Here is a 15,342-nt window from a genome sequence, read left to right as displayed (position 1 = left end):
CAATCTAAATTTTGACTAGACAGAGGAAAGAATATTAAGTGGAAATCTTCATAGGTGAGTTAAAAAACTCCCTTGAATGACTGTTTGAAAACTAACGTACAACTCTGTCTTGGACAAAATCGCATTCTGACGTGCTGCGTACAACATACTAAGTATGTACTGTATACTGCTGACTCAAGAACCGATAAAGTATATCATTACCAGCAGACTACACTGCAGTAAACTCAGGCTTGGCTATCTCTATCAGAGTGTTACCGATTCAAGCTGCCGTTGAGTGAAACTTGTTCATCACAACTAAGCGTTACCTTTTCCACTTCAATTATTATTTTCCAGTGTTTTGGTCAATTAAAATGATTAGATATTTTCATGTTAAATATGTTTTATAGTGTTCATATATAATGTAAATAATGTAAATGTTCCTAAACGTCACTCTTCATCATTCATAATTGTTTTATCCAACCAAATCCACAATTGGATAGTCTGAAGAACAGCAGTGCATTTCGGGGCAGTAGAGTATGTCCAGTAAGCCCTTTATTTTTTATTTCAATGACAAAGTCCATACTCTGCCTCTGATTGCCTCGTTGCTTTTCTTGGTGGGATACGTTATGTTTAGGAATGAGGAGTTAGGATACCAGCGTCAGTCAATCAGAGGCAGAGAAGAGTGGATGATTGTTCTGATCCAATATCCTCACATCTCGAACACAGAGATTCTTCCTACATCCGACCATCACGTGCTTAGACAAAATCCACACATTATGTTGGTACGCACTGAGGGACACTTTTCAGAACAGAAAGACATATTCCTGTCCCTGATGTAAAAATCGCTTTTTATGGCATCCTGCAAATGCATCTAATGAATTATGTTGAAATGATTTGCATAATATAAAACAGCTTTATTAAACCGTGTAAGTAATTCCTAGTGCAGAATCAGGACCTCCAGCCTCACCTCCAGCGCTGTAGCATTTATTCCCACAGCTGCTACCTGTCAAACCAGCAGTGCCATCATTCATTACAATAAGATAATAAGACACTCAGTAAGAGATAAATGTATGAGAGGAGCATCTTTCATCGTACTCTTATCGTATAGTGTGCAGTGTCTAGCAGCCCATACAATTTAATCACGATGATCAAGTGGTGTTATTGACTGCGGTTGTAACGTACAGTGTCCGATGTGTTTGGACAGTCGAGAGCCTTTCGAGCTGAACACTGTTTCATGCTCAGGGATCTGGAGCTCACTCAACTGTGTTATAATCTTAAAAAATAAAAAAGTGTGATTCATTGTCAACCAAATGTGGGATCCTATCTGGGACCATCAGTTTCACTGTGAAGTTCACTGATGTGTTGTATTGATTGCAACAGGGAGCCCTCTAATCAGAATCATGGTAAAATCAATAGCTGGCATTGCCTGTGGTCCTGTTCATGCTTCAGTGTACACATCTCAAGTAAACTCCGCATGCGCCGAAACAGTCCGGCCATTTACTTAAAGAAAATCGAGACTCACTGCAATAGGCAGGACTGAGGAGATAAACTGGAGGAGACAGACAGAGATAAAGGAGGAAAGCACTAAGACAGGTAGAGGAGAGCAGGGGTTATTCAACAAGGAGAGTCAGCTTGATTGAAAGCTGTTCTGTAGGTTTTTATATTCAAAGCTACAATCCGTCAAGCTTCCGGGGAGCAGCGGGGGATCAACAAGCTGCTGACCTCGACCTGATCCACAGGCGAGATCCAGTCGCCGAGCTGTCCCGCTGTTGTCACGTCTCGCTCCCTCTGTGCTCGGACCACTCTGTTCCTCCGTCTCCTTTGGGAGCATGTCAAGTTGCAGGGCCGCCATCATGTGTCTACTCACCACATTTCCCCGTTGGGGAAAGACAGGGTGAGGGCAGCTTAAAACATGGCTTTAGGTTGTCCGTTCAACGTATAACAGTCACAACCCATGAACTGTGACACATTCCTGGAGACAGCTCCATTAAATGAAGCGGACCAAGAAGGGCTTAGAGGAGGCGCAGAGAGACTCCTGGGTTTCCACCAGCATCTGGTCTGGTGCCAGGGTGAGACTGCACCCCTGGCTTCCTGCCACAGCAAGGCAACCAAACCTTGCTGCTGACCTACACAGAGAGAGAGAGAACAACAGAGGAGAAACCCATTTATGGGAGCAGGGGATCCAAGAACAATAGGAACGAGATGAAAGACGAGAGATGTTAAGCAAAGGAACATTGATCATTGAAGCAGCACTGTTTCACAACCCTATTTTATCACAAAATTCCTTCATGTGCTAGTGATTTGTGTTGCGAAATGTGTTTTTGAGGAAATTCCACATATATTGCATGATTTTTGATCTATCTAGAAATTCAGAGCACAAGTGAGGGCTGTCTTTATCTCCTGTGTCCCATAAATTAGCTTTAGGCAACTTAAACTCTTACTGTACAGTTAGGCCTATTGAACAAGTCAATAAGTCCCATCTCGTACTTTAATTCAGCCCTGACTATTTTTTCTTTCCATTTTTATTCAAATTTTGGAGCAGCACATGCGGCTGCACACACAATAGTTAAACATTAGCATTTTATAAAGCTGATGTGTCTGACATGTTAGTAAACAGTTGCCTCCAAACCATCTAGCAAACACAGAGCAACTTATAATTAATTGGAGTCCTGATTGATTGTAAATTTACATTCACTTTATTTTTGTCTCTTCTAACTCCTGTGAAAAAAAACACACATTTTTTTAAACTGTTACATGCTCCACCATGGTCCCCAGTTGGTCGCTAACTGTGTCTATCTGTTGTGTTGTGCTGGGCAGGTTCACACATTACCGTATCAGAACATTTTTGGTGGGAACAGCTGCCTGCTGTGACTGGATGAGTGTGAACCAAAACTTTAAATGTGCAGGCCATGCTCCACAGATATCTGGCAAGCTGCAGAGTGTCCCGTTGTTAAAACAGTAGCATAGTATGTTAACATAATATTTGAGAGACTGAGTTTAGTAATGTTGCCTGATGAAAACAATGAAACTGAACGAAGAAACTGAACTGTAGTATTACAGCATGTTCTCACTCTCAACACGTGAAATGCCTCAGATTGGTCCTAACCGGCAAATGGTGACGCACTTATGGGGGGACTTACGTCATGTAGCCCACTTACCTACAGAACAAATGTATTTTAAGATCGACCAAACTCTTTTTTGAAAAGACTGTGTGCATATAACAAGGTGAAATTGACACATGTAAAATTGAGGTGCAAGACTGCGCTTGTGAGGACCCTAGAGCAGTGATTTTCAACCACTGTGCCGCGGCACATCAGTGTGCCGTGAGAGATCGTCAGGTGTGCCGTGGGAAAATATCCAATTTAATTTAATTGGTCCCAAAAAATAGTATTTAGTTGCTGCAAATCATTTTCCATTGTTGAGCGTCTGAGCCTACAACATAGTGGCTGGCATAGTAATGAAAAACTAGGTAGGTAGCACAATAATTGCTTACCATATATGTTGTATAATGCTACAATGTAACAGCTTGTAACTTTTTGTGTTGTTGATGTGCCGTAGAATTTTTTATTGGAGAAAATGTGCCGCAGCGCAAAAAAGGTTAAAAAACACTAATCTAGAGTGTGACAGTTTGAAGCGTATAGGGCCACTGATCAAGCTGCTGTATTGACAGGTTGGTGAGAACACGTTGGTGTATTACACGTCACCACTCACCAGATGATACCCATCGTACCGCAACAATGTTAACCAGAGTGAGGTGGAAGTGCCGCAGCGGCAATCAGCACCAATCGCCACAAGGGGAGCAATTACCATAACATTAAATAGTGATAAACACCACTGCACAATGATCATCAGAACATCGGCGCTGTCACCGCGCCATCCATCAAAACCACGCTTCAGGGTAGCAACAGTCAGGTAGTGATACATTACAAGGGACCGAAACAGGTGCTACAATAGATTCTAATTACTTTGTTCTATCAATTATGTACAAATGCTTGCATGGCCTGGGGTCTGTCACACACCGCTGTGCCTCCGACTCATTCTCTGCACCGTCCCAACTGTGGCTACATAGCAGGCAGAATTTTCCAACAGGGCTTTGTGTAGATGCCTTGAGGTGAGAGAAGTTTGTTTTTCCAAGGCTAGCTTCATGAACAAAAAAAACTCTGTACTCTGCATATCCCACTGTCATCTGAATGCATGCGTTATAACCTCTCTAGTAAATTAGTTTCTCTTGCACTCAAGCATCAGTTTAGACACACAGGTGCTCTGCTGTTGTGTGTTATCAAGCTGTAACGGTCTTTCAGGCACTTGTGGTTTCTGCCTTTGTTTTGCACAGCCCTCAAGTTTTCTCTCAAGCCCCTCAGTGCACAAAAGCATTATGCTAATGCAAGGGTAGACATCTGCTTCCAGCTCAGTTGTTTCCCTATGCATTTAAGCATGTGTGTGTCACTCTTATAGGGGATATACGTTTACCTATAGATCAAATCTGTGAAATGGAGAAAAACACAAAGGAATTTCAGACTTAACCAGCTACTCTGTATTCGTCCTTTTTGAGAAGAGATGTTTCTTTTACACACCCATCATAGTATGATAATGCATTAGGTTCAGTGTACTGTGTGAGTTAATGACTCCTGCTCCCTGTACAGCATGTCATTCAGCGCTCAAGGTCTTTATGTATAAGGCAGGCAGACAGAGGCAGATTAAATAGCCGTATTTGTTTAAATGTGAGAGTTTTTTCAGCAAGACTGCAGTGTCTGAGGATCAGATCATTTTTGATGCCAAAAATAAATAATAACCATGAGGAAAGAGAAGGAGGAAAAGGCTTAATCTGAACACAAAGCACAAGAAAAATGAGAGAAAGGGAGCGACGTTGTTTGGAAGAAGAAAAAAAAGCTTTGAATTACTGCTACAGTAGCAAAGAGGAAAATGTGAATCTATGCTGCAGAACAGTAAATACTGTGGATACAAAGTGGATACAAAACAAGCACTTTGAGAGGACACATTGTTTCTCTTGAATAAATCTTTCTTTTTTTTACATGAAAACTTACTTTTCTGAATTACAATGGAGAGTAAGCATATACTGCCTCAAAATTAATCAAAAATTAGGAGCCCTAGCCAAAACAAAAAATAAGATTAATTAATTATCGGAGAATTTCAGCTGTTAGAAAATGGATTGGCCTCAGGTCAGACATTAGATAATAAGTTATAATTAAATAAAGAATTTCTTAATTAATCTTGGAAGCGTATTGATTAACCTTAAGTTTAACTAAATGCAATAAAATGGTGGTGTGCATCTTCGTCGGTCACATTTTTTTCCATAAATAACCAATAAAATATAACAATTCATTTCGTCTCATAGCATGAAGAGCACACACACAATTGCTTCCAATGTATTTGTTTTGTCTGCCTCTAATCGCTCAACAAAAGATTCACATCAGAGGTGTGTCTTGTTAAGGCAATAAAAAAGTGCCACGATGACGGACTAATTCAAAACATTTGCTATCCACGCATTTCCTCCACAATGTGTCTCATGTTTCCCAGCGTGATTGTTATCTGGACTTTTGCAATTATGTATTTATCTACCGTATCGCTTAATTGAAGCCAGTTTTGGATGTGTCTAATCAAATTTATTCATTGAATGTTAAAATGCAATTTCTTAAAATGCTAAAGTAGAGCGTCTCCCTTTTTCTTTTTGGATCTGACTTGTTCAGCTTCTGGAGAAGAAAAAAAAATACACTGCATCTTTCTTAAAGTATTACACAGGTTAGGATTGTTCAACTCACACGAACCTGTTGTACCCTCTTTGGTATAGCTGACATCCAGTGATATCTTTGAAGTAATACACTGAATGCATTCAGGCAGCACACCTGCCAGTGAGCAGCAGTCACAGACTGTTAACCTCAAAATCTGTAAGTGTCTGTGAGTCAACGAAGCTTCACAAGCTCTCTTCCCGTCTGCCTTTGTCAAAGTTAGGCTCCGAGCCTTAGATTAAGATCCACACTAAAGTGAGCTCAAGCACGGCAACCAGGCCTTGGCTGTAAGGTAAGCAAACAAAACATTTGAAAGAAGAACTAATAGTTCTTTGAATTTTATAGTCAATATGGCGCTAGCTACCGTTACTCTTGTAGACCCTGTGTTACCATCCTGCCGGCTGTAACATATTGTCAAACACTGTCTGTATTGAAGTGACTCATACTGAGCACAGCAGTATTAAAAATGTTGTTAAAACTACTGAAATTACTGTATTGTTATGAAGTCAGTTGAAGTAATGATTACACAATGGCCTGACTCAGAATAAACTTCAAAATCTAAGGATGATTCTAAAAGAGATTTCTATCATTCATAAAATTGGCAAAGGATTATAGTAATTTTGTTTTGCTTTCTTTCAAAGGTAGAATGCACATTATAATTGCACAATGTCCACACTGTGCCATTGTCCAATCATTTCCTAATGTAACCCATCTTCCTGGAAAATCATGCTGAGTTTATGAAGCAGCTCTTGGAAGTGTTTGTGCCTTTATTAAAGTACACCTTGTATGATTCTGATTCAAAAACAGAACATGAGGTTATGTTTGCTGTGTTATATAAAACAGGGGCCCCATGAAGAAGTCATCTTTTCTTGAGTATGAAATAACATATTGTTATTGATGTTTGATTTTAGGATTCAATGCTGCAGCATGCAAATAGCACACAGTAAACTACAACATTGTTCAAAAGATTTGGTACTTTGAGAATTCTTTTTACGTTCTCCATTTTATTTTGATTATAATACTTTATTGCGTTTTATAATTGTAATAATAATTATATACAATAATAATTATAATAATAAGCAATAATAGCTGTTGTTGATCTCTTGTTGTTGAGCATCTGAATGACTTTATGCCTCCGTGATGATTCTCCAGGTGTTACTCTAATAAACAGGAAGTACATTTTAAAACCCCTAAAGGAAAACAATCAACAGCTGACTGACATATTGTTGTGCTTCTGTGTTTGCTGTTTTTCACGCAGACAGCTGCCGGAAAATGACCCTCCAACCATTAACTCCAATCAACTGTGCAGGCCTTCTGCAGCCCGGCTTCTCCTTGCTGCAGCTGGATGGGGAAGTTCTCCTGTTTGGCCAGAAAGGTTGGCCCAAGCGCTCATGTCCTACTGGAGTGTTTGGCGTTCGGTTTAAATGTGGTGATATGAAGTTGAAGGCCATCTCTTTCTCCAATGACTCATGCTACCTTCCTCCATTACGTTGCCCAGCTGTTTGCCGCCTCGACCCCTATGATGGTCTTCCAGAGAGTTATCTCATCCACGGTGGTCGAACCCCAAATAATGAGATCTCCTCGAGTCTGTATGTGCTGACCACGGACAGCCGTGGCTGCAATCGTAAACTGACCCTGTGCTGTAAAGAGAGAGAACTGGTGGGAGAAGTGCCAGGGGCCAGATACGGTCACACAATGAGCATCGTTCAAAGCCGTGGTAAGACAGCTTGTGTATTGTTTGGTGGTAGATCCTACATGCCTTCAGGAGAACGGACCACGGAGAGCTGGAACAGTGTCGTCGACTGTCCTCCTCAGGTGTTCCTGTTTGACTTGGAGTTTGGTTGCTCCTCTGCTCATACTCTCCCTGAGCTCAGCGACGGACAGGCTTTTCATTTGGCCTTTGCCAGAGAAGACTGTGTCTACTTCCTGGGGGGTCACTCCCTCACCTCTGACTCCCGCCCCCCTCGACTCTTCCGTCTGCGTGTAGAGCTCCTGCAGGGCAGCCCATTGCTTTCCTGTGAGGCTCTTGAAACTGGTATATCCATCTCTAGCGCCATAATCACCCGTACAGATCCGGCTCACAGATATATCATATTAGGTGGGTATCAGTCCGACTCTCAGAAGAGGATGGAGTGCAGCTCTGTGATTGTCAATGAGAAAGGGATCCACTTTGAGCCCTTACAATCACCTAAGTGGACCCCCGACATCATCCACAGTCGCACATGGTTTGGCAGCAGTGCTGGGGATGGAAAAGTCCTACTTGCTGTGCCCACTGAGGGAAGGCCATCCCAAGCAGATATGCATTACTTCTATCAGATGAGCTTTCAGACCGAGGGAGAAGCCAGAGAGGAAGAAGGAACCCAGGGCTGCAGCCAGGAGTCAACCGATTACGACAACTCCACTCCTCTCGAAGACTCCGAGGAGCTCTACTTCGGTCGTGAGCCACATGAGCTGGAGGACAGTGATGATGAAGATGATAAATACAACGAGGAGGATAATGAGGACGAATCACAAACAGGCTACTGGATCAAATGCTGCCTGGGCTGTCAGGTGGGCCCCAACACTTGGGAGCCCTACTACTCCACTGAGCTCCACCGGCCAGCCATGATCTTCTGCTCCAGAGGGGAGGGGGGACACTGGGTCCATGCCCAGTGCATGGAGCTGTCTGAGACCCTGCTGCTCAGGCTCTCCCAAGGCAGCAAAAGGTACTTCTGCCAGGACCACGGAGGCCTGCCCTACCAGGAGATGACCCCACCTCGACAGGTCGTGCCTCTGAAGCGTACCCCCATGAAAGTTAAGGACCGAACAACTCCTCCAACAATTAAGATGACCCCTGCCAAAAAAAGCTTTTTGAGGAGGCTCTTTAACTGACTCTAGTGTAAGATGTATCACTGGAACTCTGAGTCTATTTAGGATGTTTCTTGTTGATATTCAAATAAACGATTGATTAAAAAACTAAAATAGAATATGCTGATCTGTTGTCAATGTGAAACATTTGGTGAAGGAAATAAATAATAAAATTGCAACCTGATGTCCTCTCTAACAGATGTCATTACAATTTTACATTGTTTGATAAAACACAAACAGAACGATTATATAGTAAGTCTAACTACAACGCTTCTGGTTTATGTTTTTACCAGCTGTACAATAGTTCATTATAACTTTGTATTCTGTTAAGTACCACAGGTTTTTATTTACGAACACTTACTTCCATGGCCAGATGGAGATGAATTTGTTTTTCACAATTCTTTCTATGATTAAAATGATGATTACTGAATTAAATATATCCAATATGCTGAACTATAGTCAATGAAAAAAACAATAAGCAACCTTTAGATTCTGTCTTACCCGTTTATTTTAGATTTGTTTTCTTAAACTTTTTATGTGACAGAAATCGTGATATATCAGTGTTTCAGGTTTTGCATTTTTATCAGTTGTGCATTATTATGAGTTTTTTTGTTTTCCACAGTAGGACTACAATAAAAATAAGGGCTTGAATTACACTTCATAACATTTACTTGCAGCACAACATGCACTTTAATTGTTTTCTAATTAAGATAAATTTGATAAATAAAACCTATAAATGAGCAAACTGAACCTAAATGTCTTTATAGTTCTTCGTTATCTTTAAGAATGAATTTTTACGATCTGTATATGTGAAGGATCTTAATGTTTTATATCTCTCTGCAGTTTCTAATTTGTGTTTTGTTAGTTGTACGACAGCTCATTGTTTATTTGTATTCTTTGCATTTGTAGTGAAAATACTGAATTTCAAAAGAGAAACTCTAATATAAATTGTTTTATGAATAAAAACAAACGAGAAAGCTTAAATGTCTTTATTTATTCTTTCATGGGAAACAAAGACAAAAAGTATAAACTCCCCCCTCCATGAAGGTATCAAGATGATGGAAAGTCGTCTGCTTCAGTAAAAATACAGCAGACATACCTGAATACTCTAACATTGAAAATGTTTTAAAAAATAAAGTAGTGGAACCTCAGTGTGAAACAGTACTCGTATGCAAAATAAATCACCACAGAAAGTCTTCAGCAACCCAAGTAAACAGTGCACCTAATATTAAGTATATTATGGAAACAAAAAAAGAGGAAATACATGGTGAAAAGTGGGCAAGTGTAATTCCGTGAATCATCCATCATCCATTACTTTGGAAATGCAATTCATTATGGTAAAAAAAGAAATAGGAGACAAGTTACACTCTAAAACATGATGGTATTCTAGGAAAGTGACAACTACAGGATGAAATGTGAATATTTCTCAGCTGTCATGGTTAAACCTATGACAATCACATAGGAAAACAAAATTGCCTGTCACAATTTAAAATGATGAGGGTGGAAAAAAAGAGATAATCAATCAATCAAACAAATATAGTTGCCAACAAATCAGTTTACGTCGAGTCTTTCTGGCTCTCGCGCATCCCTCTCCTCTGTCAGCCGGGGCAATGAAGAAATATCAGCAGAGAAAAAGTGCCAGGTTATATAAAGAACTTTAGAAAAATCCCTGCCAGCTGGAGAGTCTACGGGGTATTAGGCTTTGTAATGGACCATACTGTATTTTTATGATATCAACAAAAAGGTCAGTATATGCTTTATTCCATGTGAAGAATATGAATAAGTATCATTTATTCTCCACTGTGCAAAAACTAAAAGAGATAAAAATTGGTTCAAAGTGACCTGGCATCTATTCTACCCCTCAGGGATCCCACGATAAAGCACTAAAGTAATCTTTTTCAGAGGGCACTCATGAAACAAAGAACATTTGGGTCTCTGTGATTGTATTTTGCTTCAACTCAAATGATATATTAATACAGTGGCCACAAATGTGGTCTTTTTAACACAATTTCGTGCCATGACTTACAGCACTTTCATCTGTTTCCATAAATATCCTCTCTATATAAATTCATAAATGTGTCATACCCCTGCAATACAATAAACTGTGCCATATTTCACAGACGGTGAAGACAAAAAATAACTTTTCTGCTAAGAGCAAGAGAACAGAAACCCACGTGTTACTTTGATTTTCCTCTGCTGTACAATCTTTGCATTGAAGCTAACAGCTAACAAAGCCTGGCAAATGTATATGTGTACAATGTGACGGTAGAAATACATTTAAATATTCAAAACAAGTAAATCACACATTACAAAAAAAAAATGAAGTGAGACTAACATGACATTTGTATTTTGTAAAAGCCCAACATAAAGGATAATGTAGATTTGTAAACAAGTCCATATTACTAAGAGGACATAATAATATGCAACATCCCTTAAATCAATAAAATGTGAAAGTTTGCATAAAAACTAAATCATAAGACATTAACTTCCAGAGAAGAGAAGATGTTCTTATACTCCTGGCTCTCTACTGGGTCAATGGTAGCTTGCAGAGCTTTGGCAGAGTCCTTGTGAGCTTCCATGAACTTCTGCAAGTACTTGGAGGTGTAGAGCCAGTGATGCTTCAACACATCCTCAAGCTCAAAGGCCTTTGACTGACGTGCATTCATCTTCCGGAAACGCCTGAAGAGCTTGTTTGCAGACTCGTTCCCTTCGCTGGCCCAAGCTCCTATGGATCCATCTCTCTCTATGATTTCAGGCACATGGGCCAGAGTCTTGTGCAGGTAATTAGTTATCTTTCCATTGTACCTGTATTTGAAGGTAGTGGAGAGAAGGTCGGCAAAGCGCTGGGAGTTAAAGCTGTAGCGGCAGAGCTGGTCGGGGCACTCCTTGGCAGGGCAGGTGGAGCGCCACACAGGCTTCATCTGAATGTAGATCGCCATCAGCTCCCTCAGGGCCTCCCTCCTCTCTTCAGAGGGCACCAGCTCACATATCACCTCCACAGCCTCTTGGGTCATTAGCTTGCGAGCATAGTTCCCATTCATCCTCATCACCGGTTTAAGCTTCATTTTCTTCCTTAGCTGTTTATCCAGGGCTGCCCTCCAGCTGCGTCGTTCTTCCCGGCTGGGTTTGACCTTTTGGTACACCTCTCCGATCTCGTCCTGGAAAATTTTGTAAAACTCAGTGGCATTGCCAATGTCGCAATGTAATGCATCCATTGTTGGCTGGGTCTCCATGAAGGGCTTGGCAGAGATGCCTTTGACCCTGTCCCGCAGCTCATCTACAGACTCAGAAAAAGGGTTGGTTCTCCATATTTCGTAACGATCTAGGTTCTCTTCATGACTGCGAGTGATAGAGTGTAGCACCATGTTTTGTGAGGCCTCTGCCCGAGTGGAGTCACATAGAGTGCAGACGTAGGTGGACCCTGAGGCCTCCATGCCCTCGACCTCGCGCACCATCTTCTCATCGTATCCCGTGCCCCTAAAGTGAAAGCGGAAGGAACGAGGTAGTCCGCCCACGGACAGAATGAGCCTGCTCTCTTTCATTGCATTACGCTCTGCAACCACGGGCCCCAGGATAGCTGTGAGTGTCTCATGGTCTGACTCATCCACAAACATCAGGCATAGGGGCTTACAGGACAGTTCTGAGTTTGGCTTTGACTCAGTGAAGATGATAACCTCTTCCTCCTGCTCATCTGCCAGGACAGAGACAGACATAACAGTGAAAGAATAACGCACAGCCTTCTCAGGAACAGCTGGTCCTCCACCGTGCTTCTCGCTGACATCGCCCATGCCATCACAGGATTCCTTGATCATGACACTGAAGCCTGAGGTGCAAGCACTGTCTTCCATCCCACTCTCTCTCAGTCCCTCCACGATGTCCTCCTCCAGATCCTTTAATGCTGACACCAGGGCCACGTCGTAGCGAAACCGTCTAGTGATGGTGTCAGCTGGAAAATCATCCACCGAGGAAGCCCATCCAGAGAGCCCATTAATAATACCAACACTGCAAGATGTAGACACATTCTTGAGAGCTGGCTGCCATTCAAACTGGTGAAAGCCAGGGAGAAGCTCCTTTTCTGCAGCCCGCAAGGTGTGCAGGGGCTGAAAGATCTGGCGGCCGCTGGTGGCTTTGACAGTCCTGTACATCTTGTGATACTGGCTGCAGCTCAGGAAAGTGTTGACCCGAATGGCTAAGCACACAGCAGGATGCAAACTAAAGCCTCTGCCTGCAGAGAGAGAGAAAAGGAAAAGACAGGAAGTTTAAAAAAGGCAGGCGAGAGGAAAGGATTTATTTAGAGAATTATTTAACACCAAACTTCCCATTCCTAATGCTTTGAAAATAACTGCAGAGTCTAACATTTCCTCCTTTTATATTCCACATTTAGATTCATTTATACCATGAGACAGAGAAAATCACAAATTTAACACCCAAATGTGAATGTATCATTGTCAGAAGCCCACAAGCCCATGATTACAAAATCCAATATTTCCTAATTTCCAAATGTTATAAGGGGACAGAGGGTGAATCAGCAACGCTGGCAAAAAGTGATGTATTGGCTGCAGATGAAAACAGACACCAGCTGGCTTCTATTCCCCAGAGAGGAAGACGGTGCTGTCTGGGTAATTTGCAGATACAAGAGCTGCTGATGTTGTTTTGATTCTAACAGCCCCTTCACAAGAGTTGTTATTGTGCATTAAAGGGAGTGTGAGACTGAGAGACTGATGGACAAGCAGGCGGACTGTGAATGTGGGAGAGTATCAGGTAGGGGTTGAGCGGGCAACACCGGTGGTTCAATAAACAGAGATGGATAATAATGAAATGTTTTTCAATCAAAATCTTCTTCACTCTGTAATAGTGAACATTTCATTGTTATTCATGAGTTGACTTATTCCCCAGAGAGAGTCGGAAATATTAATGAACAAACACTATTATAATATGAATTTGTTTTTGTCCCTTTTCTTTGATTAAATCAAAGCCTTACTAGCATCTTACCTTGCATCATGGCCTCGAGCTCATCTGCCTGACGGTGTTCATTCTCAGACCTCAGTGCGAGCACAAACAGAGTCTGACACACAGACTTCAGGTCACCACCTTCCTCTTTGTCTGCAAACGCCTTCAGCTGGTTCTTCATATCCCTAAGCCGATGCTTCTGGGCACGACGGGTCAGCGATAGCAGGTGCTGACGTGGTCTTCCCCCTTTATTACTTTGCAGGTAGTTGTCAAGTTTTGAAGACTGCTGCTTATCGTCCTGTTCATCCAGCTCATGGCCCAGACAATGAGCTTTAAATGAGTCTACCCTGACCTGCTTGCCACAGCCGCTCCTGGGACAGAGCAAAGACAGGGAATGCAGGGCTGATAAGAAGGCTTTGGCAGGCGGGGCGAGGTCATCAACGCCGCAGGACAAGTTGCAGGCCGGGCATTGAGGCCCCAGAACGTGGTTATATTTTATAATACAGCTGCGGCAGAAGAGGTGTCCACAGGGCGACTGGACTGGATCAGAAAGCAGGTGGTCACACACCAGGCAGGTGAAAGAAAAGATGAAGTCTACAGGGAGCTTCTCTGAGATCAGCTTGATATTTAGGTGGTCTTTCTGGCAGTGGGTGATGTTCTTTACCCACTGTTCTCTCTGGATGCTGAGTTTATTCCATGCCTTTAGCACAGGACCATGACGATAGTCTCCGAATGGTCTCAGAGCCTTCTTCTCACCATTGGCAATGTTGTCGCCGTGGTCCCTCCTGGTCCTTTTTGCCAGACTCTGCGCTCTGGGAGTGGCTTTCCGCCTTTTCCTCCCAGTCCGCTTGAATGAGGGTTTCCTGGGGGAGCAAAGGTGGCAGTTGGAAAAGTGGGGTTTCCACTCAGGGACTCTTGTTCTGGAGAAGCTGCAGAAGCCCCCTCCTCTCATGGCTACCACCCAGCAGCGATGGCAGAAGAAAAGAGGGTGGACAGATTCTGTGTCCTCTGTTACGTCCACTTGAAAGACCTTGAGGACAACCTCCGGCCAGCTCGTAAACTTGCAGCCCATTTTACGCAGAGCACTTTTGCTGACCCCATCCAGATCTCCATTCACATCGTGCACCGGTCCTTTGACATTTCTCAGGGTCATTCCACAGAGACGACACAAGCACCTTCAAAGAGGAAAAAACAATGCTGTCAAGTTTGTGGAAAGAAATGCACAATAACGTTTATGTACTATAGTGTCATGTAATCACCTCAGTTGGTTCATGTGGGTGTCCATTTCCTGTAGCTTTATATCAACTCTCCGGCCAGGGCCCTCCACATTTTCCTTGCTTTTTCCCCCCAGGCACAATTTCATGACACTCCCTGGACCCATGCCATTATCTAGTTCTTTGTTTAGATCTGCAGGAGGAGGAATCCCTAACAGGGCTCCTTTCTCAGGCCGTGTCTCACTGGGCAGAGGGGCCTTCTCCATGGAGCTCAGTCTGAACAGTTTAAACTTCCACTGAGAGTACTTAGAGTGGGGATGGTGGAGCTCAGCCGGCATGGAGGATCTGGGGCCGTCTGTCTCCAGGCTCTCCTCCGCCATGATGTGACTTAGTCCTTAGACCCTGGAGAGGATAGGGGAGGAGAGGGGAGCTTAGTTTGATGCATCACAAAAGTATGAAAATAATTCAGCTGGCCATGAGATACATGGTTGAGGATGCTTTAAAAAAAACACATTAAAATGCTAAAATATCCCCAGTGCCTTTTCAGTATTGAGCCCGGGACACAATCTAACAGCTTATCTTGATTCCTGTTGAATTCATACACC

The 15,342-nt window shown here is 42.5% G+C and overlaps 2 protein-coding genes across 2 annotated transcripts; one reads left to right on the top strand and one right to left on the bottom strand.

Annotated features, from left to right (window-relative positions):
- Nucleotides 1–6,998: 6,998 nt before the first annotated feature.
- On the top strand, nucleotides 6,999–8,597 carry rag2 (recombination activating gene 2). The gene has a single exon (XM_068603427.1). The coding sequence runs from the start codon at nucleotides 6,999–7,001 to the stop codon at nucleotides 8,595–8,597; it is 1,599 nt and encodes a 532-aa protein (XP_068459528.1).
- A 2,447-nt stretch (nucleotides 8,598–11,044) lies between these two features.
- On the bottom strand, nucleotides 11,045–15,117 carry rag1 (recombination activating 1). Its single transcript, XM_068602477.1, has 3 exons — nucleotides 14,783–15,117; nucleotides 13,566–14,698; nucleotides 11,045–12,798 (listed from the first exon to the last, which is right to left on the bottom strand). The coding sequence occupies exons 1-3, from the start codon at nucleotides 15,115–15,117 to the stop codon at nucleotides 11,045–11,047; spliced, it is 3,222 nt and encodes a 1,073-aa protein (XP_068458578.1).
- Between the last annotated feature and the right edge of the window lie 225 nt (nucleotides 15,118–15,342).

Source organism: Clinocottus analis, unplaced genomic scaffold (assembly GCF_023055335.1).
Source record: "Clinocottus analis isolate CAN_PGR_092001 unplaced genomic scaffold, fCliAna1.0.p SCAF_6, whole genome shotgun sequence".
In the NCBI taxonomy this organism is placed as follows: Eukaryota; Metazoa; Chordata; class Actinopteri; order Perciformes; family Cottidae; genus Clinocottus; species Clinocottus analis.
Note: the sequence above shows the minus strand (reverse complement) of the source record. Positions and strands in the feature narration are given on the sequence as shown.